At 40.2% G+C, this 24,133-nt stretch overlaps 1 protein-coding gene across 1 annotated transcript in view; it reads left to right on the forward strand.

Annotated features, from left to right (window-relative positions):
* The window catches only part of UQCC1 (ubiquinol-cytochrome c reductase complex assembly factor 1), a 90,582-nt gene that overhangs the window by 34,901 nt on the left and 31,548 nt on the right, over nt 1-24,133 (forward strand). The window contains exon 7 of the mRNA XM_019733379.3: nt 11,230-11,338. Within this exon, the coding sequence (XP_019588938.3) occupies nt 11,230-11,338 (109 nt within the window). The remainder of the gene's footprint in view (nt 1-11,229; nt 11,339-24,133) is intronic.

The raw sequence follows: 24,133 nt of genomic DNA on the forward strand, positions 1-24,133 counted from the left end.
CTGAAAAAATGTTGAGAGAGGTTGCTGTCTGGGCTACCCACCATCCCCAGGGGACCTGATAAAAGCAGGCCTCCTCCGTTCCCTGCCTTGGTCAGTGGTGTTGTGATCTATTGAGGCGCCCACATGAGAAAGCTGGGAGCCCTCCTTGCCTTTTCCCTCACTCCCTTCATCTGGTTAGTTACCAGGCATCAACTCAAACTTCTTTTATCCATGACCCATAGTAACAAATGCATTTTACGTTGTGAACCAGGACACACACGTATCTGATATAAAAGTTTTGTAAAACTTAAACTCTTACAGTGTCTGATAATCTCTGATATTTTCTATTCCATTTGAATTCATTTTAAACAAAAATTCAAGATGTCACCCATTAAATTGATTTCACTAGGTCATAAGCAACAGGAGCTGAAAACTGGTCTTTGGCCTGTAACTTCTCTCTGCCTGTGCCAATTAGCAGTAATAATATTTAATATTGATTAATACTTCTCAGTACAAATCGGATCAGTACACACACAGACACATACACACTTCTTATAGTCTCCATTGTTCTCAGGATAAAGTATGCTTCTTACTATGGCATTTATATCCCACCAAATATAACGCCTTTACCAGCCTTATCTGGTCCATTCTAGGTACCACTACCACCACCACTCCTCCTTCTGCACGAAAAAGCAAAACTATATAATAGAAATATCAAGGCTTCTGCATGAAGTTTTCTTCTGCCTAGAAGGCCTCCTTCCTCTTCACCTGACAAATTCCTGTTTTTCGTTCATTATCCAATTCAGATATCATCTCCTCTTTGAAGCCTGTCCTTCCCTCCGAAGGCAGAGTTAGTTTCCCTTCTGTGCTCCCTTAGTATTTTGGAAACCTCTGTTATAGCACTCATCACATAACATTTTTATATTTTATCATATATGTATTAATCTTCTGTGTGGATGGTAAAGTTATTGAGGGCGAGAATTTTTATTATTTATTCAGAGAGAGATGAAAATGAGATATTTCTTCCTTTCAGTTCCATGTCTTACTCTTAGTTTTCATCAATAAATATTTATAAAATAGTAAATGGCCTTAGATCCTACTTGGCTCCTGTGGCAATTGGAAGGGTCCTGGCTACGTCTGTCTGTCAGGTGAGAGTGGTAAAGCTTTACTCCTACTTAAGTTTCCCCGGGCGGTGACACGTGTGAGGTTGGAAGTCATGTTGGCGTTGTTAATACGTTTTTGTAGAGACTCATCTATTAAAATTTGTCATGGAACACTAGTACCTTCTAAATGCACAAATTAATTTTAGAAAATGGAATGGAACAAATAAAAGTAGACTATGCCTATGATCGAGATCAAGTGGAGAGGGAGTAAAATGCAGTTTGTATTTTTAAAAAATTATTTTAAAGTCATGTGTATCATAAATATAATTACTAGGTCCTTTACATACATTATATTTTATTTACTTACATATATTATCTCACACATATTTACAACTACTTCATTCCTGTTTTCCATATAAGGGATCAGAAACTTGGAGAAGTCAGAGAACTTGTCTAAAGAACTAGTTAGTACATGGTGGAGAGGAAATTCAAGTATGGGTCTGGCTGGTTCAAAGTATTAAGTTGTTTCCTCATTGGTTCATTGGTATGAAACCACTGAAGTAACTAATTAAATATTAATCGTAACACTATTTAATAGTAATACTAGTACTATTTAATATTAATAATGTTTATTATTTAGTTAAGTACCTGCTTATTCTTAAATGTAAATCCATAAAATTATGGCATTTATTCTCTAATTGAACCTGCTGTATATAACAGATTTGTTTCCTTCCTTCATAGGGCTTAGAGTTTGGAAGAGAGACAATAAACAAATCATTAATAAAACAATTGGGATAGGTGCTATGAGAGGGAATAATAGGGCTCTGTGAGAGAAAAGGGGCACATAATTTAGTTGGGGGTGTGGGTCAGTCAGGGAGGGCTTCGCTGAAGGGATGACATTTAAAATGACGCCTGAATGATGAGTAGAAGTTAACAAGTCAAAGAGTGGATGAAAAAGCATTCCAGGCAGAAGGACCTAGTGGTTTTCAATCTTTTTAGCAGCAGAGTCTTTTAAAAACGAAAATTGATGCTCAGTCCTAATGTGTGAATAGATAAAAGGATTGCTGCTCGGGTTGAAGAAGTGGGAATGACCTGCTCATTTCAGGTCTTGACAACATACCCACTGGTAAGGGACCCTTACGTAGCTCCATGGAAACTCAGAACACAGTTTTAAAACCGCAGATCTAGTCCAGCCGCCATTTTACAAGTGGGGAGACAACTTTAGGCAGTTTTAAGGGATTTGTCACAGGCCTGTTTATCAGTAATGGAAGATCCAAGGCTCAAATCCAAAGCTAACTATGTGAACTGCTCCTTCTGCAACACTTTGCTTCCTGCTGGAGTGTCCCTTTTGGTGGTCATGGGGAGAAGGGTTTCTTCCTCTGAATATGAACAGAATAGCACTGACCACCAACTATATGAAACTGTGTTTCTTGGCACTCACTGTCTGTGTGCTGGGTGAGACAACAAGTAAATCTGAAAATAGTACAGGGTGATAAGTGTGTATACAGCTCTTATGGGGACATAGGAAGGGGGGCTTCCTGGGGATGGTCAAGGAAAGCAGTTTGCATTGGCCTCTGGGGTTAGAACTGGAGGACGGGGGTCTTAAGGAGTTTTTAAGAGGGGAAGAAGTAATTATAAACTACATTTTAAGATGTTCCAAGTGAGAAGGAAAGATGAGAGGATGATCACTAGAGAGGGAAACAGGATGGAGGGGGGAAAACATTTTGTTATTTTTTGTTTTAAGACAGGGAAACACTGAAATGTTTTTTTATATGCCTAGGGGAAGAAGCCTCTGGGAAAGAAGAGAAGTAAAATGTGGAGGTGGGAAGGGGTTGGAAAACAGACTGGTTCCAGTTTCAGTCCAGCCAGAGAACTGCCCTGGCAGACACTCCCGGTCTTTGCAAGAGGGCTCTTTAAAACCACCAGAGCAGTTTTGCTGTAGCTGTAGGGCTTTCGAGCTCAGCCGGATTCCAGCAGCTCCAGACCTGCTATATATGGTGAGCCCTGGCCCTGTGCATATTCGCTTTCTCCCTTTCCCAGCTACAGTCGCTCTGTTCAAATACCCACACATGGAGCTTTTTCCCCAAAGCAAAGGCCTATGCAGCATCATTTTACTAACATTGCATAACCTAAGAGCCCTGGTCCCTGCTACCCAGGAGCTTTTTCTTTACAGTGGGTTTGACAGGCAGGCTGCAGGGCAGGTATAGCTCTTGGAGGAGGCGCACTGTCAGGTGAGATGGCTTCAGGAAGTGCCTCACCCCACTTGTCTGTTTGCCCACAGACTGTCCTGTGGCCCCCATGCTCCCCACATAAAGGTTAGGCCTCGTGGGGAGAGAGTTTAGGAAACCAGGTGGAGATAGCCATGCACACAGCCCCGGGAAAGGGTCAGCGTGCCAGCTCACAAATAAATAAACCCATTCATTAGCACACTGCGGAGGCTTGAGTGTGGCCATGTAGACTCTGCTTTCTTGGCCTCAGCTGGTGGCAGCATAAGGGAAACAAGCTATGCAAAAGTCCCCTTTGGGATTCCTTCATAGCAGCAGAGTGACAGACCTGCCTGAGTGCCCTCTAGTTTTCATTTAATTCAAAATCAGATCCGCTCTGAGCAGCTTCTAAACTACCCTAAGGGAGAAACAGGCCAAAACACAACTGGCATTATCAGAAGGCCCAAATAGAGCAAGCGAGACAGGATACTCACAGCTGCCAGTACATGGCAGGAGGTCAGCGTCAGGAATAACAAGAATTCTTCCCTCCCAGATTTAGGCAGAGAGGAGGAAAGCATGGCTGGGAAACTCTCAGTTCGTTTGAACTCTGCAGGCAGTGTTATCTTTCTCCTCGTTTGATTCAGCAGAAAGAGGCGCTTCGAGCTGTGCTGTCACAGAATGGGGGAAATGGCCAGTGCTGACAGTGGGTGACACTGTGGCTTGGGGGAAAGAAAGGGCAAGCTCAGGCTTCATCCAGCTCCTCTCTTCTCCACTGTGCAATCTTGTTACTTAACCTCCTGAGAGCGTCAGTTTTCTCTTATATGAAGTGGGAATAGTTAGGCTAGTCAGGTGGTTAGGTAGATTGAAAGCGATAATGAATGCAAACGCTTCTTACAGTGACAAGTCTCAGATGGGAGGACTTAATAAATAGTAGTAATCATTATTATTTGACATAGGCAGAATTTATATCCCAACGCTTTAGCTTTTGAGTTTCCTCATCAGTGAGTCTTTCTTCCCTTTTCCTGTCTCTGCGCTTGCCTTTTAGAGATGTTAGGGAGCCATCAGACTAGGTAGGGCTTGAACGCTCCTTTTTTTCTTTACTTTGCTAGCTGGGTTATTTGCTTTCCTTATATGTAAAAGAGATCAGTATTATTTATGAGCCACTGGAATCACTGAGAGACAAGGATAGTCCTGTGAAGCTTAAAACCTCAATAATAAATTGTAGATTTAGGAACAGCATCAAACAGCATGATTCAGGAGGCCCTGATAACTTTTAACTGATTTTGCCAGGCTGTTTTCTTTGAGGTGTATGGGGTGGGTTTACCCTCCCTATTGAACCTCAGTTACTGTACTATTTTTTGGTTCTGTTTTAAATAAATTTTTAGTTTCTTTTTAGTTTCTTTTAGGAATTGCTCCTAAACAGAGTAGTTTATGCAGATTAAGTCTATATTTAGAGTAGGTGCTCAGTAAATACTCGATAAGTGAATGATTAAATTAATTATTTAAAACAATTTTGTTTGGTTTTGTTACTAGATTGTCTCTTTTTAAAACATTCAGTTTATTATTATTTTTATATACTTCTTGCAGGTAATCAATTTTCATTGTAAAATATTTCTGTTGTCCTAATCTAGATTGTCTCTTTTTAAAAAGATTTTAAAAAATGGACTATATTTTTAAGAGCAGTTTTAGGTTCACAGCAAAATTGAGCATAAGGTGAAACCTTTTAAAGTTTATTTTGCATTCTTAAGAGCAGTTTTTACTATGTTTTAGCATGGAAGTCCCCCCTCCCTCCTTCTCTAATCTCCCCAGAACAGAGCTAGAGCTCTGAAATTATGAAGTTGAATCAGTAGCAGAATGTAATTTGACCTCTGAACATTTAATTTAAGCATTTGTTATGAGGAACGCATCTACGATGTGAATTGAAGCAGAGCTCTTTTGTTCTTCCTTTATTTAAACCGAGTATTCTCAGTTGCTGTGGAATAGTTTACTTACTGACTCAGACATTGTCATTTGGTCAGAGCCTGTGCCAAGTGTAAGCTTAGTTTCGCAGTGGGTACCAGGATCATCAAGTCTTTTTTTTGTTTACCATTTTGAATTTGTTTCACTCATTTTCTTTTCACTTTCTAACGTACTTGAACAATTTCTGGATGATTCAGGAGGCCCTGATAACTTGTAACTGATTTTGCCAGACTGTCTTCTTTGAGGGGTGTGGGGTGGGTTTACCCTCCTTATTGAACTTCAGTTACTGTACTGTTTTTTGGTTCTGTTTTAAATAAATTTTTAGTCCTCTCCTTTCTTCTGCCTCCCCCACCCCCACTCCGGTTCAAGCCGTTGTTTCTCAGTCTAGTTGTAGGACACAGCTCCCGGGCCCATGCTGGTATTATGAGCCTTGTGCTCCCTCGGGCTGAGGCAGTCGGTTGCCGGTCATTGGTCGGCCGCTCACAGCGGCTCATGGCAGCTCACGCTGGCTGCCCGTCACTGCCCACTCATGGTAGCACACAGTAGCCCGCGACAGCACACGGTAGCCCAGGGCAGCACACAGCAGCCCACGCCAACCTCCGGCTGCTCACGGCAGCCTAGCTCTTGGGAGAGCTGTTGTTCACAATCTTAGCTGTGGAGGGTGCAGCTCACTGGTCCGTATGGGAATGGAATCTGCGACCTCAGCTTAGGAACACGGTTCTCAAACCACCAGAGCCACCAGGCCGATCCTTCTTCCTTTCTGGTTAGGCTACCAGGAGTTACTTTTTGTTGTTGTAGCCTCAAGTTAGCCAGTCTTTTCCCTTCTGATATGCTATTTCTAATGTGATGCTAGTTTTGAAACTTAAATTTACTGCCCTTGTGAGGATTAAATACAAAATAGAATAAATGGAATCCAGAGGATTTCATTTAGTCATTAAAGGAGGCAGAGAAACAATATCACTCTGGGATCAGATTATCAGGGTTCAGATCTCTGTTGACACTTACTAGGCTTGTAACTCTGGGCAAGTTACTTCTCTAAGACTCAGTTTCCTCATCTATAATATGGGATAGTAAGAATACCAGCCTCATAGAGTTGTTGTAAGGATTAAATGAACTAGTGCTCCTAAATCACAGCACAGTGCCTGGCACACAGTTGTGTTAGCTGTTAATTATAGCACTTGTTCATTTTTGCTGTCAAGGATTTTTTTCTTCCTATTCCTTAGTCATTTTTAGAATAGGGAAAATTGCCAGATAAGCTCAATTCAGCTAGATCAGATGTTACCCTAACAATTGCTATGTAAATTGGTGGAAATCTATTATGTCTGGCACCTAAAAAAAATTTTACTCGGGTGACTGTGGTATCTGTGGATGAAACACAGAGTTAGAATTGCAGTTTCTTCACTTACATCCTGTTGTAGCAGCGTAAGTATTTTCTCAATGTAAGAACAGTGTGTGTAGGAGGCTGTCATTGTGAAAAATAGGGAAAAAGGAGGCTACCATTTTTGTAAAAAGAACACATATCCATATTAGTTTGTGGATTATATGTGGAAGGATTCCTAAGAAACTTCTAACTGTGGTTGCCTTAGAGAGAGAAACTGGCTGGCTGGGGAAAGTGGGTAGGAAGGAGACTTAGTTTTTATTACCATGTGCATGTATTACCTGTTCAAAACAGTTATTAAATAGAGAAAGGAGTAGACTGAATATGTAGGCTTCAAGGTCAGGTGGCCCAAGAATTGACCTTCGGCTGCTCAGTCTGGACATTCCAGGCATCTGACTTTCTAAGATGTGGGACCCCACCTTCTGTTCTTTCTCCTTGAAGAGGGCAAACAGAAGTTCTTCACAACAGGACTCCTTTCTGTCCTTAACTACCTAGAGAATTGGATTAAGCCATTCAGGGTAAAAATTAGTTGAGCTTTTAGTTAGCTGAACGTGGTGCTCGTGAGTGGACAGCTCTGTGGATCAGAATCTTATTTTCCCAAATTCATGGGAGAATCTTCATTATACTTCTTGTTGATGAGGAGACTGATTCTTTGTTTTGATTTTATAATGTTAGCCATGTGTGCTGAAATTTACTGTAGAGCTTTATATTTGAAAGTGTTTTGCATCAACTAAGTGTCTATTGAACTAATTAGGAACAGTGTTTTAGGAGTAATTAGAATTTGCCCTCCTTTCACTTAGCAGACTTGAATCCATGTTTTCTAAATTGTTGGTATCAGCAAAAATAGGTGTAGGTTATAATAAGCTTTGCTTGTTACGTATCTCTCAAAAGGCAGGTGCACACTTTAGTTTATATTTCTGCATCAGACTATTCTGAACACTGTAGTTCTGCTAAGTAAATATTCACCAAATTTGTCACTTTCCAGCTCTGATGACGTTAACTTCTTAGAGACTCATCTGCTATCAATGCCAAGGTTCTAATATTATTATAACCCTTCTTCCTGAAAAACATTCAGTGGCTCTCCATTGTCTACTGAGTAAAGTCCGGACTTTTTTGGCATGGCCTTTCAAAGCCCTTCATAACCTCTGTGGCATATTTTTCTGTTTCCTTTACCTGCCCTCCCACAAAGTCTAGGATTCATTGTTCCCTTACGTGTGCTGAGCTCTTTTATCTCCCTGCCTCTGCTCATAATGTTCCATCTGCTGGAAATTCTCTTTATCGTTTGTCTCTACCTGTCCAGCTCATCTTCCAAGCCCCAGGTATAATGTTTCATTTCCATGAAGCTTTCTCTGATCCCACTCAGCCAAAAGTAATCCTCTCAAACTCCACTGCACGTTGTGCTTCTCATGGGACATTTACCACATTCTCTTTTAGGGCTGTTTGTATATGGTGTACCGTGTTTCTCCGAAAATAAGATCTAGCTGGACAATCAGCTTTAATGCGTCTTTTGGAGCAAAAATTAATATAAGACCTGGTCTTATTTTACTATAAGACTGGGTATAATATAATATAATGTAATATAATGCAATATAATAATATTATATATATATACATATACATGCATACGTATATACATATACATATACATATACATATACATATACATATACATATATATATATATATATATATATATATATATATATATATATACACATATACATATACATATATATATATTACCAGGTCTTATATTAATTTTTCCTCCAAAAGATGCATTAGAGTTGATTGTCTGTCTAGGTCTTATTTTCAGGGAAACGCGGTATTTTGTCTCCCCTAGGAGACTAACTGTTCCTTGGAAGCTGGGCTCTTTTTAACCATCACTCTAACCCCCACAGAATCCAACCATGTACATTCCTTCACACAGCAGGAACTCAGTTTATGTTCATTGAGTGAATTGTCAGTCAGCATCTTGAATGTGTCTTCAATTTGCTTTATCTTTTCAATCCAGATGACCATTTGAGCTTACTGTTATCGGTTAAGGGCTACAGAACAAACAGCTGTGAAACAAAAAATACTTCACTCCATGTTGATATAGTTAATAAGTTTATGGCCTGAGAAAATCTGTGCCTTTTAAACCTCAGAGGGCAGGTGTATTAACAAACTACAGAATTTTCAAATAAATGAAGAATTCCATTACCTCACTATAGCTGTTGATGAATTGGCCTCTGACGACACTTAAGCATCAGTACACACAGTTCTTTTCACGTGAGAGGCTGACATGAGTGATCTTATGAAAAAGAACTGTTGAACTTTCCCCAGTTTGTTTCTGCATTGGAATATGCCTTATATTATATAAAGTGGCCAAATCTTTTTCCATGACCTGATGTTTTTATTGTCACAAATGGTGTTTCTTAGGCACTAACTGGGTTCAGAGGCTGCACATTTAGAATCACAGCATCAGCAGATCCAAGGTTGGAAGGGATGACAGAGATCAGGTTGTTAACCTTCTGTCAGAGAGCTGAGTTTCTACTAAACATTTACGAGTATTCCCCCTTCAGAAGTAGGCAGTTTTCTACTTTTTGAGGTTATCCATTCCATCATTTGAATCTTCAGAAACTCCCTTGTTAAAAAGTTTTGCTTTCAATGTTAATTATTTCAATGTTAATTATTTTTCTTTCTGTGGCCCACACGTTGGTTCTGATTCTGAATTCTTAGACAGTCTAATCACTCTTCTACAATATTTAAGGCAGCTCTCCTGTTTTTCTCCAGGTTAAATGTCTTCTGACCTTTCTTCTCTTTCTCTTGTCTCTTAAAACATAATGTTCAAAACTATGAACAGTGTTCCAAGTAGAGTCAATCTATGCTGAGTAGAAAGAAGTTTTAACTTTGCACATTGAAGATATCATATCTCCATTACTGTATCTAAAACCACATACATTTTGGGGGCAACCTCATCATCCTCTTGACTCCCTCTAAACATATACTGTCAACTTAAGCCTGTAAGGCTTTTTCACACATAGGTAGGCATGACTCACCTATCCTGTACCTCTATAAGTGTTTCTTTTAGGCCGAAGTACAGGACCTTAGATTTATTCCTGTTCAAATTCATTCTGCTAGATTCAGCCCGTTGAAACAGCCTGTTGAAGTATTTTTGGTTCATGGTTGGGTCATCCAGCATATTTGTCTTCTTGCCCAGTGTCTTGTCATCTGCAAATTTGATAAGTATGTTTTCTTTTCTCCTTCTTAGCTACTAACAGAGATGTTGGGGCAAGCCAGGCTGGAATCATTCCATTGTACCATGCTATTGCTAGTAGATTGTAATGGGCAGTATTAATTGTGTATGGGGATACAATTGTTGCTTCAGACTGAATATTTCATAATTAAAGCAGGAATTGTCTTTGAGGTGATTAGTCCAGTTGTAGCTACTGAATAACTAATGAGAGATAATAGAAATAAGTATGAGAATGAGATTAGGAACTAGCTTGGAAAGTTGATGACCCTGTTCATATTCTTATATATTTAAATAAGATATATAATATCTTATAATATTGTACTTATACTTATACTATTATAATATCTTACAATATTGTACTTATGAATTAATAAATATAATTCTTATATTCTTACGTAAGGTCTTAAGCAGACAGAGCCCTCTGGATTCCAGATTAAAGGCAGTGTGGTATAGGGGAAGGAGCCCTGAATTTGTCCCTGAGGTGTTTTATTCATTTATTTATTCAGCACATATATATCGAGTGCTTACTATACATAAACTCTGGAAATAACAGTGATAATAAAAAAACAGACTTGTTCTTTACCTTCAGTGGAGCTTACATTCTAATGGGGGAAACAATTTGATAATTTCACAGATGAAATCATAATACTTTCTGTGACTTACATTCTGGACAAGTGCTGTGCAACAGAAATATAATACAAGTCACACATTTAATTTAAAAGTTTCTAGTAGCTCCATTAAAAAAAGCAAAAATAAAAAAATGAAAACTTTAATAATAGGTTTTATTTAACTCAATATATCTGATAATATTTCAACATGTAATCAGTATAAACAGTTTGAGATATTTCTCTTCTTGAACTAAATCTTTGAAATCTTAAACTTATACCACATTTCAATTTGAACTAGCCATATTTAAAGTGCTCAAATAGCTACATGTAGCTAGCAGCTTCCATATTGGACAGCTCAGTACTTTACCCATCTTTACAGACTCGGTGATGTTGGGCAGATTACTTCTGTAGGACTCCTGTTGTCATCAGTAAAATGAAGGGTTCAGACTTCCTTATCTTCTACAACCAGAAGTGGTCCCTTCCATGTGTGAGGGGGCCCTCTGAGGTACCCTAAATAATCTATGTCTTGATCTGGGTGGTGATTACATAGATGTATATAATATATAAAAATTCATCAAGCTGTACACTTAAGACTTATGTACTTTATGGTATCTATACCTCAATAAAAGCTTTTTAAAAATCACTTCCAGTTTTGTGATTCTCTGCTCTGCTGAATTCACTCAGATGAGCTGACCTTCAGTGGGAATGTGTGATGTGAAAAATGCAAACAGCCAGTGACTCTTTATGTCTTCTTCCCACCCAGGATGTGTCTCGTCCGAATGAAGCAGGAAGGCCGGAGTGGGAAATACATGTGTCGCGTCATAGTTCATTTTATGTGGGAGGATGTTGAACAGCGTGGCAGAGTCATGGGGGTAAGTGAGTGCTGTGAGATTCTGGTCCTGGAAACTACAATGAGGGACTGAGTTGAAGTTTTATCTGTTCTAGAATGGCCTTGCTTTTAGATTTCTGTGAAATGCTGCCTAATGCCAAGTGGTAATTCAGCTAGAGTCACCTCTGCCTCTATGGAGACTGACAAGCCACAGACGGCTTTATTTATAGGTTTGCACACACTGGCAAGTGTGAGGATACCCTGTGTATGGAGATGGGATTATTAAGCCCAAAGCATGGTGATAAGGATGAATTTGGTGACTGGAGGAACTCCAATAATAATCCAGTATAAGGACACTATGCTGTTGACACTGATTCAATATTTGAACCAGTCCTCTAATTTAGGTTGAATGAAAAGACCCTGGCATGGGGCCTGTACTGTTCTCAGGTACTGAATAACAAGCTCCTTGATCACTAACAACCAAGAATACTTTTGGCAAGGTACCTTCTGGAAATGCACGTTAGTATACTTAATCATTAACATGAGAAAGGAGACTATGTAGTATATATATAACAGAATATAATAGGAAGATGAAACAAAAACATTAGAATACAGTTGGTTATATAAATACTGTCTTCCTTTGTGTATTTTGCGTATTTTATGTGTCTCGACCATGTTTTATTAGATTGTAGTTCTTTGTTTTTTCCCATTTTGTGCCTCCTAGCTTGGGAACATCTGAAACAGAACCATCAGACAGGGTCACAAAATGGGTTAATTTGGTTTCTTTCATTACAGAGCAAAGTTCTCTCTGTAGATTGAGAAGTAAACAAAGTTTATAGATTTGTTAAAAAGTCATACATGTTCATAGAATAAAAATTGAATAGTAAAAAGCGCTTAATGGAAAAAACAAGTGTCCTTCCCCTAGTCCAGCTTCCCAGAAGTAACCATTGTTAAGAGTTGATGTATCTTTCTAGTTTTCTATACAAATACAAATTATAACTGTAATTCTTTTAACATAACACAAGTGGGCTTATACTATACACACTGTTTTACATCTTGGCTTTTTAAACTCAGTGTATATTAGATATGTTTTTGCTTTAGAGTTGTTTTTAAAATTCAACTAAGACTGAAATCCCTTTACATCCCAGTCTTGGCCAGTTACCTCCTTTCAAGAAGTTATCACTGTTTCTACTTTGCTATTTGTCTTTTAAGACTTTTTCCTGTTATCCATAGAAAATTTGTAGTATTGGTTTTGGGTGTATATATTTTATTATATGTGATATCATCCTCTGTGGACTTATATGCAACTTCCATTTTTTCACTCAATAATATGTCTTGGAGATCTTTCCATGCTGCATGGGAGTTAAGTGGAAGATCTTCACCCAGGTTTTACTTTCATTTATTGTAATTATTTTCACATATCCCTATGTTATTGTCTACTGGTATCATGTGCTTACTATGTGTGTAAAATTATAGTCTTTGAGACTAAGTTATGGAAAGGATGGTTGCCTACTGAGAGTGGGTTGAGGATATTTTCAAATTCTCTTGTCTTTAGAGGAGCTGCATAGGAAGCACAGTGGACATGGGAATACTTCACTGGCATTTATATGCCTTTCTCTGGGACAGTAGCCCATTGGCATATCAGTTCAGTCTAAGAAGGTGATAGCATATGTCACAGTTTTAGCTGCTGTCGTCATCGTCATCATCATCATCTATTTTGGAGTCACTGTTCAACTGTCTTTGTAATTGTGCTCTTTGGTTTCTTTTCTTTCTTCCTGCCATGCCTTTCTGCTGTCTTAGCTGCCTAGAGTGGGATCAGCCGCCTTAGGCTCCTCATCCAGCTGAGTGTTCCAGTTACCCTCAAGTACTTACTACCCAACTCTGGCAGCACACAGTGGACATAGGGTGGTGCTGGCAGACTCAGATCTTCCCATTAATGATGACCCATGATACCCCCGGCCAGCTAAAGCCTTGGCCGACTGCCATGCAGTTCCACAGTAGCCCTTCTATTAGTTAGCCTTTTTTCTTATCACTGTTGACTAAACTGTGCTGGAAGTTGGACTACTAGAGCCATGTGGGCCACCTGTCCCCAACCTGAATAGCTTAATGAGCCATAGGTGACTTCTGGGTCACAGGAAAGCCTTTTAGTTGCCCCTCCTCCATGAATTTCCTTTTGGATTTCCATGTATAGCTCTAGCACAATATTCAACACTTTGAGCCTTCTCCTGTGCTACTTTTTAATGTCTATTATGCTTTATAAAGGCAGGAGACCTCTCTTATCTCCAGTTTTTTTGCTTGCACAGTAAACATTGGGTGAAGAAATTGAACTTTAGCCTCTGAAATTCTGTTTTAAAGCCCACCTATCTTTCAGATAAATCATACTTGATTTATTAGTTTCTGGCCCAGGTGTACATCCGTGCCGTCCTGCAAGCATTAGTCTTTCCTTTTTTTTATCCTTTCATTTTACTCAGCCATTTTAAAAAAAATCTGTATTGTTCTAGGCATGATGCTGCCCTGTAGAGAAGCGTGTTAGATCAGTGTTTCTCAAACTTTAATGTGCCTACAGTTCACTTGGGGACCTTGTTAAAATACAAATTCTGATTCAGTAGGTTTGAGGTGGGACCAGAGAGTCACATTTCTATAAAGCTTCAGTGATGCCAATGCCACTGGTAGGGCAGGTAGGGAAGGGGCAACTCCACTTTGAAGAGCAGGGTTTCAGATGATCCATGATGCTCCCCAAGTAGACCCTTCAACGCACCTTCATGAAGGGAAATGCCCAGCTCCAGTTTAGTTACAAAGACGATAAATAAAAGATGATGATTTAAAAATAAGAGATTTGGAAGGGTTGAGGAATTACTGTTATTGCTTTTCTATTATAATTGATTTGATCCCCCCTTTTCAGTCTCATGATATCAGCAGACACCCTTTATAAAGGCAAGAAAATTATATATTCAACACTTCTAAGTTGTGAGTGTGATTGTGTGTGTATGTAGAGGGGATTTCAGTCTTCTCTGTGTACAACCTAAAGAAATGGGAAAGTTAGGGTCATGTGGCTGGAGAGTTAGGGAGTAGTAGGCAGTCGGGAGCCAGTCTGGCCTGTTTCTGACTCTCGCTAGCAAGTCTTTCTTCCTCTGTAATTCTGTGTTTTCATTAAAAAAAAAAAAAAAAAAGTGTGTGGGGAGGAATGGAGGTGGGCTACATGATTTCCAAGTTTCTTTTCAGCTTGGACAACCTGTGATTTGAAGGTGGTAATTTGCAAATCTATCTGTGTTATTTGGCATCCCAGGTGTACATCTTTAAGAAAACTCATACAAGGATTTATAAGACTGATCAATGTAGTAGTGATTTTTCTTGTGCCAAAGAATTCTTAGAGGCCATTACTTTACTTGAGTGGATTTGTGTGGGTAACATTGAGAACTAATAGAGCCACTTATGAATTAATGACAAATCAGAAATTTGAATCAAGCACTTTGAAATTAGAATTCCAGTCTTTCGTTTGGTGGGAATTTTTCATTTTACAAAAATTTGCTTTTTGCCAGCATTTTAGGAGCCCAACTATTGTGAAAAACAAGGCAGACTCATATATCTTCAGTGAAGCTGGTATAAAGCAAGTGTTAAATTTGAGGTTACAAAAATCACATCAATAATTTAGAGTGTTCTGACTTTTTAAAAAAACATTATTTAGGATTTAAACATATAAATTAGCTGTGGAAATAAAGTTCATTATATCACCTCATCTGGTCTTGTTTTATTTCATTAACTGGTTCTTAAAAACCTTTGTGAGCTGAGTTGCAGCTGAAGAGGTTGGAGACCATTTTTCCTTGGGCCCTTGCCTCACTCCTGAGTGTTGGTAAGAGTAGAGAACTAAGACTTGACACAGCTGTAAAAACAGACAGCGCCTTTGGCCTGAGCTCTTTCTCCTGGTGCAGGCAGATTTCAGATGTAAATTTCACTTTCTGCCTCCCCTACTAATGAAGTAAGTTTCTTTTGCTGGGTTTGCAGCCAGGTGTGTCCAGTCTTGTGGCTAACCGGGGCGCTTTACTTAATTTTTCCATTTGTGACATTTCAACCAAACTTAAAAAACAAACATAAAAATTAGCTCAAGGCAGTGGCTCAAAGTGTTAATGGTAACCTTAGGCTGGCTAAACGACTTCCTCTCAGTTCTGCCCTGCCAGACATCTCCACCTTGTGGCTTACAATGAGCAGGTTTAAGCTTTCCAAGCCCTGGAGACTAGGTGGGAAGAAGGGGTGGGGGTGGGCTAGTTAAGGCACTGCACGAGTTTATCCTTATCAGTGGGCCCTGGCATGCTGGGTGCCTTCACAGGACTTCAGATGACTTTTTGCTAGCACCATTCCAGAATAAGGATGACCCTCCTGTTACTTGATGGTCTACTGCTCTCCCTAGCAGAACTGCCTGACGGGCTGGTGCAGAGAGGGCCTAGGAAGAGGTGGAGCTGTGGGCTGAACTGGACGCCTTTGTAAAATTCTACTTTGCTTTTCAGTACCAGCATTTTGCTTTGCAAGGTTCTCTCTGATCACACTCCAGCCTCCCTTTCCAATCTAATTTCCCTTAGCTCTTCTTGAACCGTGAATATGTAAAACCTTCTAGCACATGTGCCTGGCACATAGTAAGCACTCAGTGAACATCACATTCCATCCTTGCTTCACATACTCTTCGCTCCAGCCAAGCCGAATGCCTTGCTCTTCCTGTCTTGCCCCTTTCCTCCCGTGGTACATAAACCTGGATTGGCCTAACATCCCAATCCCAACTCCTTCACATCTCTCCACCCCAAACGGGAAGCCAATCCCAGTTTCCTCTCGTTGGAAGTATCGTAATAATTTATATGTACCCTTCTGGCTCTCACTGTATTTGTGTCGTTGTCGTTCATGTATGTTGACTACCTTCCAGGGGAAGTGGGTTGGGGTGGGGGACAGGATCACATGTACCCCTCTTTGTAGTCTGCTAAGTGCCTGTCTTTGCCCCTTGGCTGAATGTGTGCCCAATAAACAGCTGATGAAAGAAGAACGTTTTGGAAGCCGACCATGAGTATTGGAAAAAGTGGGGTGGGGAGGTATCCTTTTTTTATTTGGAGGACATGTGTTTGCTGTGTTAGTCTTAAATATTGGAAGAAAAACAAATTGTTTCCTCTACCCTCAATTTTTATTTTTATTTTTCCATCCTTTCCCCTCTTCTAATGGAATTATTTGGTTAAAAAAATCAATTTATACATACAGTATTTTATGTTTCTAAACTAACAAAGGCTTTAAATCTATAAGGGGTGGTAAAAATAACAATTGCATGTGTTTTAGTTTTTCTGGAAATTTCCTTCCAGGCTTCTGTAATTCCACTCAGATCTCCCCCCACCTCCAGATCTTCAAACTCCCCTGTTTTACCATGAGGTAAAAATTTTGCTATACTTTGTATCTCTAGATCACAATTAAAGTAACCGCCAAAGGTATGTTTTTAAAAGATAAGAATCAATTTAATGGTATAGTTTTTGTGGTCAATAGTATGAATGGTGGAGTGTAAATACAAAGACATCCCTTGGGCTCAAGGCCTTTAAAATCAGAATATATGTTTGTCTTCAGATATCAGTCGTTCTTTTGAAAGTTTTTAAAATGTCTTAAGCTGTTGGAGTGGATACTTGTTCGTTAGGGGAGAGAAGGCTAAATTCTTAGGATGCAGAGCAATTCCATTTTGGAATTGGCTAATGAATTTAAATAGGGTCCAAATGAAGATGTATGTCTCTATTCCTTTCTCTACACAAGTTTTATACCCTCAGGCCTTACGAGGTAGCAAGGGTGCGTGGAGTATGTGCTTTAGGTGGTTTTCCAACTGATTCTATGCCTGGGTACGTGCACCCAGAATGCCAGTCTGATGGCTCTGGTTGCCTGTCCTGAGTGCCATACTGGATCACTATTTCAGGGCGTGTCCCTGAAAGAGAAGTTATAAACCTTTCTGTATTTGAAATTTAATAAAGCATGAATCTCCTATCTGTACACATGATCATTTATTTATCTCTCTTATGGTCATTTTTACCTTCAGTTAGAGATTGTAAGTTTCCTGAGGTCTAATTCCTATTTGTTTTTGTGTTCCTATAAACTCCTAGAATTGAGTTTTGTACACAATAGGCATTCAGTAAATTCCTTCTTGACTGAATGAGTCAGTGAGTGAGTGAATTTGATCCCCTTTTGTTAACTACAGTTTATCTCATGGCATTTCTGTAGGAGAAAGACAGTGACCTAATTCCACTTTCAAGGCCTTGGCTGCCTCAGTGCCCTGTCCTGCCTTTCTATGATCCGTTGCAGTACTTACTCCTCATGCTAAGTAATCCCGATTCAGCTCATCATTTCAGAACTGTTCAGCTCTCCAACCCATCACCTCTCTTGCCTCCAGTCTCTCTGGGTGCCCTATTCCATTTGATTGTCTTTTGTACCATAGTTACAATACTGCATAGAGCTGTGTGCATTAGGCACAGCCAAAACCCTTTCCCACACCTCCCTGAGGGGTCGCTAATACTTCTAAATAAGTCTCGCTCAGCAGACAAGGGATAAATAGCTCCATGAACCTGTTCTCCTGTTCTTCCTGTGTTTCCTGTCTCACTTCTGATGTCATCGCCCTGCATCCAGCCCCCCAAGACAGAATTCTTCAAGTCATCTTCAACCCCTGCCATGCTCTGCGTCTAGTCGGCCTGTCCAATTTCTGCCCAAAATATATCTGGATTTTCTCTCTCCTCTGTTCCACTGCTTCATGTCGATCCTTATCATCTCTCCTTTGTCACACGTGGCCTCTCCACTAGCTCCTGGACTTCCCCACTCTTGAACCCTCCCACCGTATAACTGGCAGAAGTTTTCTTCCTAAATCCCACATCTGAGTATGTCCCTCCTCGGTCCAGAAATCTCTGAGGGCCCTCATCTCATATAGGAAAAATTCAAACTTCTTAGCAATGGCATACAGTACCCTTTGTAGTACCATGTAGGAGAATGTGCTTGTTCTTAGCAGGTACATGCTGAAGTATTTAGGGGTGAAATGTTATCTGCAACTATCTTCAAATGGTTTAGCAAAAGAAAAAAAGGTGTGCGTGTGTATGTATGCAGTAGACTCTTGAACAATGCACGGCCTAGGGGCACTGACCCCACCCCCCATGCAAAGTGAAAAAAATCCACAGAGAAGTTTTGACTCCCTCAAGACTTAACTACGTTGACCGGAAGCTGATAACATAAATAGTTGATTAGCACATACTTTGTATATTGTATGTATTTATACTGTACTCTTATAATAAAGTAAGCTAAAGAAAATGTTATTAAGAAAATCAGAAGGAAGAGAAAATACATTTACAGTATTTATTGAAACAAATCCGCATATAAGTAGACCTGCAGAGTTCAAACCCATGTTTTTTAAGGGTGAATTGTAGATAGAGCTAAACAAATGCCACAAAATATTAATTATGAATCTAAAGAGCATGCATGTTTATAAGTTTGCAATTCTTAAAAGTAAAAACGGGGGGTAAAGAATTTTCACATTCTGGCTCCAGCCTGCCTTTGTGTCTAATTTCCAACACACTCCCCCCACACGTGGGTTTTTGATGCACAAGTACCTGCACACATCCCATCAAACACATGCTCCACTCATCCAGATGTTAGCCGGTGCTACATTCTGTCATGCTTTTTTATGCTTCTGGTCTTTTGTTTATGCCACTGCCTCTGTCTGAAGTGGTCGTAACCCCTGTCTTCTCTGCTCATGATGCTACACGACACAGCTGGATAGTACGTCCTCCAAGTAGCTTTTCCCAGCATCTCCAACAATGTTAGGGTATTTGGCTACTCCCTGCTTTGTATTCCTGCAGCACTTTGCATGAACTGAGATAGAAAGCACTAGACTGTAATTATGGGTTTGTGTAGGTCACGACCATTGGGTGGGATAAGAATCTTAGGATCCCCGAGGTCTTTGAAACAGAGTGCCTTTTGATATTTGCTGGGTGAATATAGGTACTTGCTTCTGCTGTTAGCACTATCTTCCACATACTGACTTAATGAGTGATCTTATGTCACACCTGCATTCAATTTTGCTTACTGCCCCCCGCCCCAAGTTCATTTTTCTCTTCCTCCCCTGCCTCATGGGTTCCCTGGCTCTCTATCGTCATTTATACTTCTAATTTACTTTATAGACTAGGTGAAGCTTAGAATGTTAGACTGTCTCAGAGATTCTCTCATTAAATGGTTCTCAGTCTGAAGGGGCTCAGTTGTATATAATTTGAAAAATCTCCCCAGAAGATTTCTTAGGCTCATCTCAGGTTAAGGACCATAGATCTGTTCCCTCCCTCTCATTTCTGTAGTGAGGCACGGGAGCCCCAGAGAAGTTAATTGGTTTCCCTGAGGTCATGCAGCTAGAAAACAGCAGAATAAAGACCCAAACGAGGGTATGCTGATTCCCAGTCCAGTGTCCATTTTATATCTTCCCCAAATCAACCCCATGGCAGCTTCCTTCTCCCCTGTCGTATTACTGAAGGTTTCCAAAGACCAAGAGGACAGCTTTTCTTGAATCCAGAGGCATTCCATTTCTTCAGTGCAGTCCCAAACCTGAGGCACTTTTTATTCAAAATTTCTAATCCAATACGGCAGAGGTTTCCTTCTCTACGGGACTAATAGAGATTAAGGGGGGGCCGGGGGGAGACAGATGAGAATGCTAACAATGTTCTGAATTTGTTTCTTTTTCCAGCATTTAGAGTCTGAATGTCTCCACATCGTCTGAATTTGCCTTAGTTGATTTTACAATTATTTTTCAGAGACTCCTTGCTTATGTTTTTTTAAGAGTAGAGGAACACCGAGACTGAATACTGGTGCTCGGAGAGGCTGGGCTGGGAGACTAACAAAGGCAGTATTATACTGTGCACGGCAAAGCCAATAAATGAATTCAGGAGACACCTAGATGTGTTTCTAGAGGAGAGTGTGAGGGGGAGGGGTCTGGTAAAAAAGGCAGAAAGGTGGGATTAAGATAAATTAAAATGGGGCCAGCATGTTGGATAATGGGACAGCCTCTTCCTGTTCCCACCATTGCATAAGATTTTTCATTCTGCTTAGTTCAAAAGTTAAAACTGGTCTTTACCGTGTACCTCATAGTCATGCTACCCCCTCCCCCCCACTCTCTACCCAGGAAAGGAACTTAGTGTTAAGGCTATTATTCAGCCTGATACAGCAGTGTTTCTTATTTGAGTGCTACATCTGTCAGATGTGCCTGGAGAATCTGTTAAACTGGAAAGGAACTGTGAAATAATCGAGTCCAGAGATTCTCAAAAAAGTGTGGTCCCCAGACCAGCAGCATCACGTAGCAACTTGTTAAAAATGCATGTTTAGTGCCTCACCTTGGATCTGCTGATCAGAAACTCTGGAAGCGGGACCCAGCAATCTGTTTTCACAAACCCCCCACTTTGAGACCCATTGCTCTTGTCTGAGCTTCATTTTTAACTGATGGAGAAACTGGCCCTGGGAGAGCTGAGTAAGTGTAAGTTAGAAACCAACTGAAGAGCAACAATTCAGGTCTCCTGATCACTGGCCCTCCCTGCTAAGAAGAGCAGGGTCTGGGCATGGGCTAGTGACATGAGGATTTCAGCATAATACAGAGAAACTCAACAATACAGAGCTCACCTATGGTAATGGCTAACATTTATTGAGCACTTTCTCTTTGCGGTGTACTTTTCAAGCATCTTACAACAATCTTACCTGTGAGATAGATAGGATTTCTATCCTCATTTTACAGATGAAGAAACTAAGGCTCAGAGAGGTTAGTGTATTAGTTGTCTGTAGCTGCTGTCACAACTTACCACAATCATGGAGGCTTAAAACAACAGAAATTTATTCTCTCATAGCTTTGGAGGCCAGAAATCAGTTTGGGCCGAAATCAAGGTGTTAGCAGGGCTGTGCTCTTTCGGGAGGCCCTAGGGGTGAATCTTTTCCTTGCTCCTTCCAGTTTCTGGTGGCTTCTGGCATTCCTTGGCTTGCAGCCACATCACTCCAGACTCTGCCGCTGTGATCATGTTGCCTTCTCTTCTGTCTGGGTCTAAGAGCCCTCTGCCTCCCTATTTTAAGGTTACATGTCATCACATTAAGGGCACACCTGGATAATCCCGGACACTCTCCCCATCTGAAGAGCTTTAGTCTAATCACAGCTGCAAAGTTCTTTTCTGCCATATAAAGTAATATCCATAGGTTCCAGGAATACGATGTAGCTATCTTTCGGAGACCACTATGTAGCCTACCAGTCAGGTAACTTCATCAGGCTCGCACAGTAAATACAGCAGCCTGGATTGGAACCCAAACCTGCCAGACTCTAGAGCTCATGCTCTTAATCACTACTCTGTATTGCCTGCCAAGGTGGTTACTAAAAATGGTGGCTCTAGCATTAGCACGAAGATTTTAAACTAAAGTGTTTCCTTCTTCCTCTAACTTGCATAACATTATTTGTTGCATAACGCTGAGTCTAAGAGTTCTTCAGTATCTCTGTATGTTGGTCTTGACTCTTTCCATTACATTGTTAGCTCCTAGAGGGCAGAAATTGTACCATTTTTTTATTCCGTTTTAAAAAATGGAGACGTAGTTCATAAACCATAAAATCCACTATTTTAAATGTGCTTTTTTATAAATTCACAATGTTGTGCAACCATCACCACTATCTAATTCCAAAACATTTTCATCACCTCAAAAAGAAACTTCATGCCCATTAGCAATCAATCCCCACTCCTCCCCCTCCAGCCCTTGGCACTCCCTACGCTACTTTCTGTCTCTATGGATTTACCTATTGTGGGCATTTCATATAAATGGAATCATATCATATGTGGCCTTTTATGTCTGGTTCCTTTCACTGAGCATAATGTTTTCAAGGTTCACATTGTAACATGTGTCAGTATTTCATTATTTTTATAGATAGTCTATTGTATGGATTATACCACATTTTATTATCCATTCATGGGTTGATAGACATTTAGCTTATTTTCATTTTTTGGCTTTTATGAATAATGCTGCTGTCAACATTCATGTACAAGTTTTTGTCTGAACATATGTTTTCATTCTCTTGGGTATATACCTAGGCGTGGAATTGCTTGGTCATATGGTGACTCTGTGTTTAGCTTTTTGAGCAACTCAGATATCGTATCTTATATCAAGTTATTTGAATTCCTAGCGTGATATCTATTGTTCATTTGTTTATAATGAAATAACATTCTCACAATATGTAGTCTTAATCATATGTCTCATGTTGCTGCCAAATAAATATTTACACCTACAGTTTTCAACAGTAGAGAGAAGGGATGGGATGGTACAATGGAAGGAGTTCTGGCCAGCCTGGCTGCTCTCTGGGTGAGCTTGAGTAAGTCAAATCACCTCACCTCTCTGGGGAGGAGAGCTAGATGATTTCTAAATTCTCTTCCAGACTTAACATTCTGCAACTCTGTGAAAGTCTGAAAAGCTAGCCTTGTGTTAAATCCCAGAGCTTGTGTTCTGTTTTTTTAGCAGTTCATCATTCTCTGTCTGATTTCTGTTCCCAGACACAAACAAGGTTTTACCCATCCATCCATCCATTTTATTGTGGCCTGCTAGCTTCTAGGTATTCTGCTAGGCACTGGAGATACAAACGTGATGAAGATATTGTCCCTGACCCCCGAGTCTAGTAGGAAAAGACAAACATAAACAGGTGGTTACAGTATTAAGAAATTATGATATTTGAAAATTGCTGAAAGGCCCAGAGGAGCAAAGCTTGGGGTAGATGGCATTTGGGTTGTACCTTTTCAGATAAGTGTTTGCTATGCAAGAAGAGCATCCCTAGCAGAGGAACAGTGTGGATAAAGGTCGACAGGTGAGAGGACAAAGCATGTTTGCCTTCATTTGGTGACTTTTCCCGCACTGGTGAAAGAAGACTATCCAGACTAGCTCCATTTTGAGATCCTTCTGTGTCCAATATTCACATTGCCTCAAAGGTCTGCAAAGTAACATATTTTGTCTAAGTCCTGCCCAGCCGTAGCTCTTCCCTGTTTCTTAAGGGGCCTTCAGACTCGGTTTCTGAGTAGGGAGATTTACGAATGACTGAGGAGTCTTGGTCAAGATTTGGGTTTTCTCCATCGCGCCCGCTTAGTCTGGGCTCTCGCAAATGCCCTCTCGTCCCCCTAAGGGTTTTAGTTACATAAAAATATTAGGAATGTAAAATTTTACAATATGATCAGCACAGCACAAACTAAATTTCTAACCTTTGACTAGAAACATATATGGAAGGCTTTGTGTTTTAAACTGCCCCCTTCCCAGCCTCCCAGCCTTCAGGAGAGGTCATTGTACAGCTCTTTCCATGGTCACTGTTCTCTTCCCTTTTACTGGAGGGCAAAACTAGGGCAGAGAAATAATTTTTATTCACTTCTGAAAGGTTACAGTAATAAAGAAACTCTTGTTAACATCAGAGAACGTTGCAGCCAAGAGTTTTCACAGTCTGGCATTGTTTATTTTACATGTAATTTGGAACCTTCTGCACTCTTAAAATATTGGCACAAAAATGTTTTAACTGTTGAAGTACTTCATCGCACAGCAGTAGTGTGGGTCAGGGGCAGCAGGGCTCTGGAGAGCCGTTTGCCCTGTTCCTGTTGGAGAGAAAAATAGTAAAAGCGTGCGTGCGTGCGTCTGTGTGTGCACGTGCACATTCGCTTGTGTGTGTGTGTGTGTGTGTGTGTGTGTGTGTGTGTGTATGAGCCTCTCTGCGTGTAGAATGAAGAACTTTCTCTGTCCTGATGAACTTCTGTGCTTCCCTTTATTTAACAGTGAGAAGGGTCTAACAGTCCTGCTTCCCTGTTGCCCGAAAGGA

The sequence above is a fragment of the Rhinolophus sinicus genome, chromosome 13, assembly GCF_057876585.1.
Source record: "Rhinolophus sinicus isolate RSI-liver-muscle chromosome 13, RSI-T2T, whole genome shotgun sequence".
Taxonomy (NCBI): Eukaryota; Metazoa; Chordata; class Mammalia; order Chiroptera; family Rhinolophidae; genus Rhinolophus; species Rhinolophus sinicus.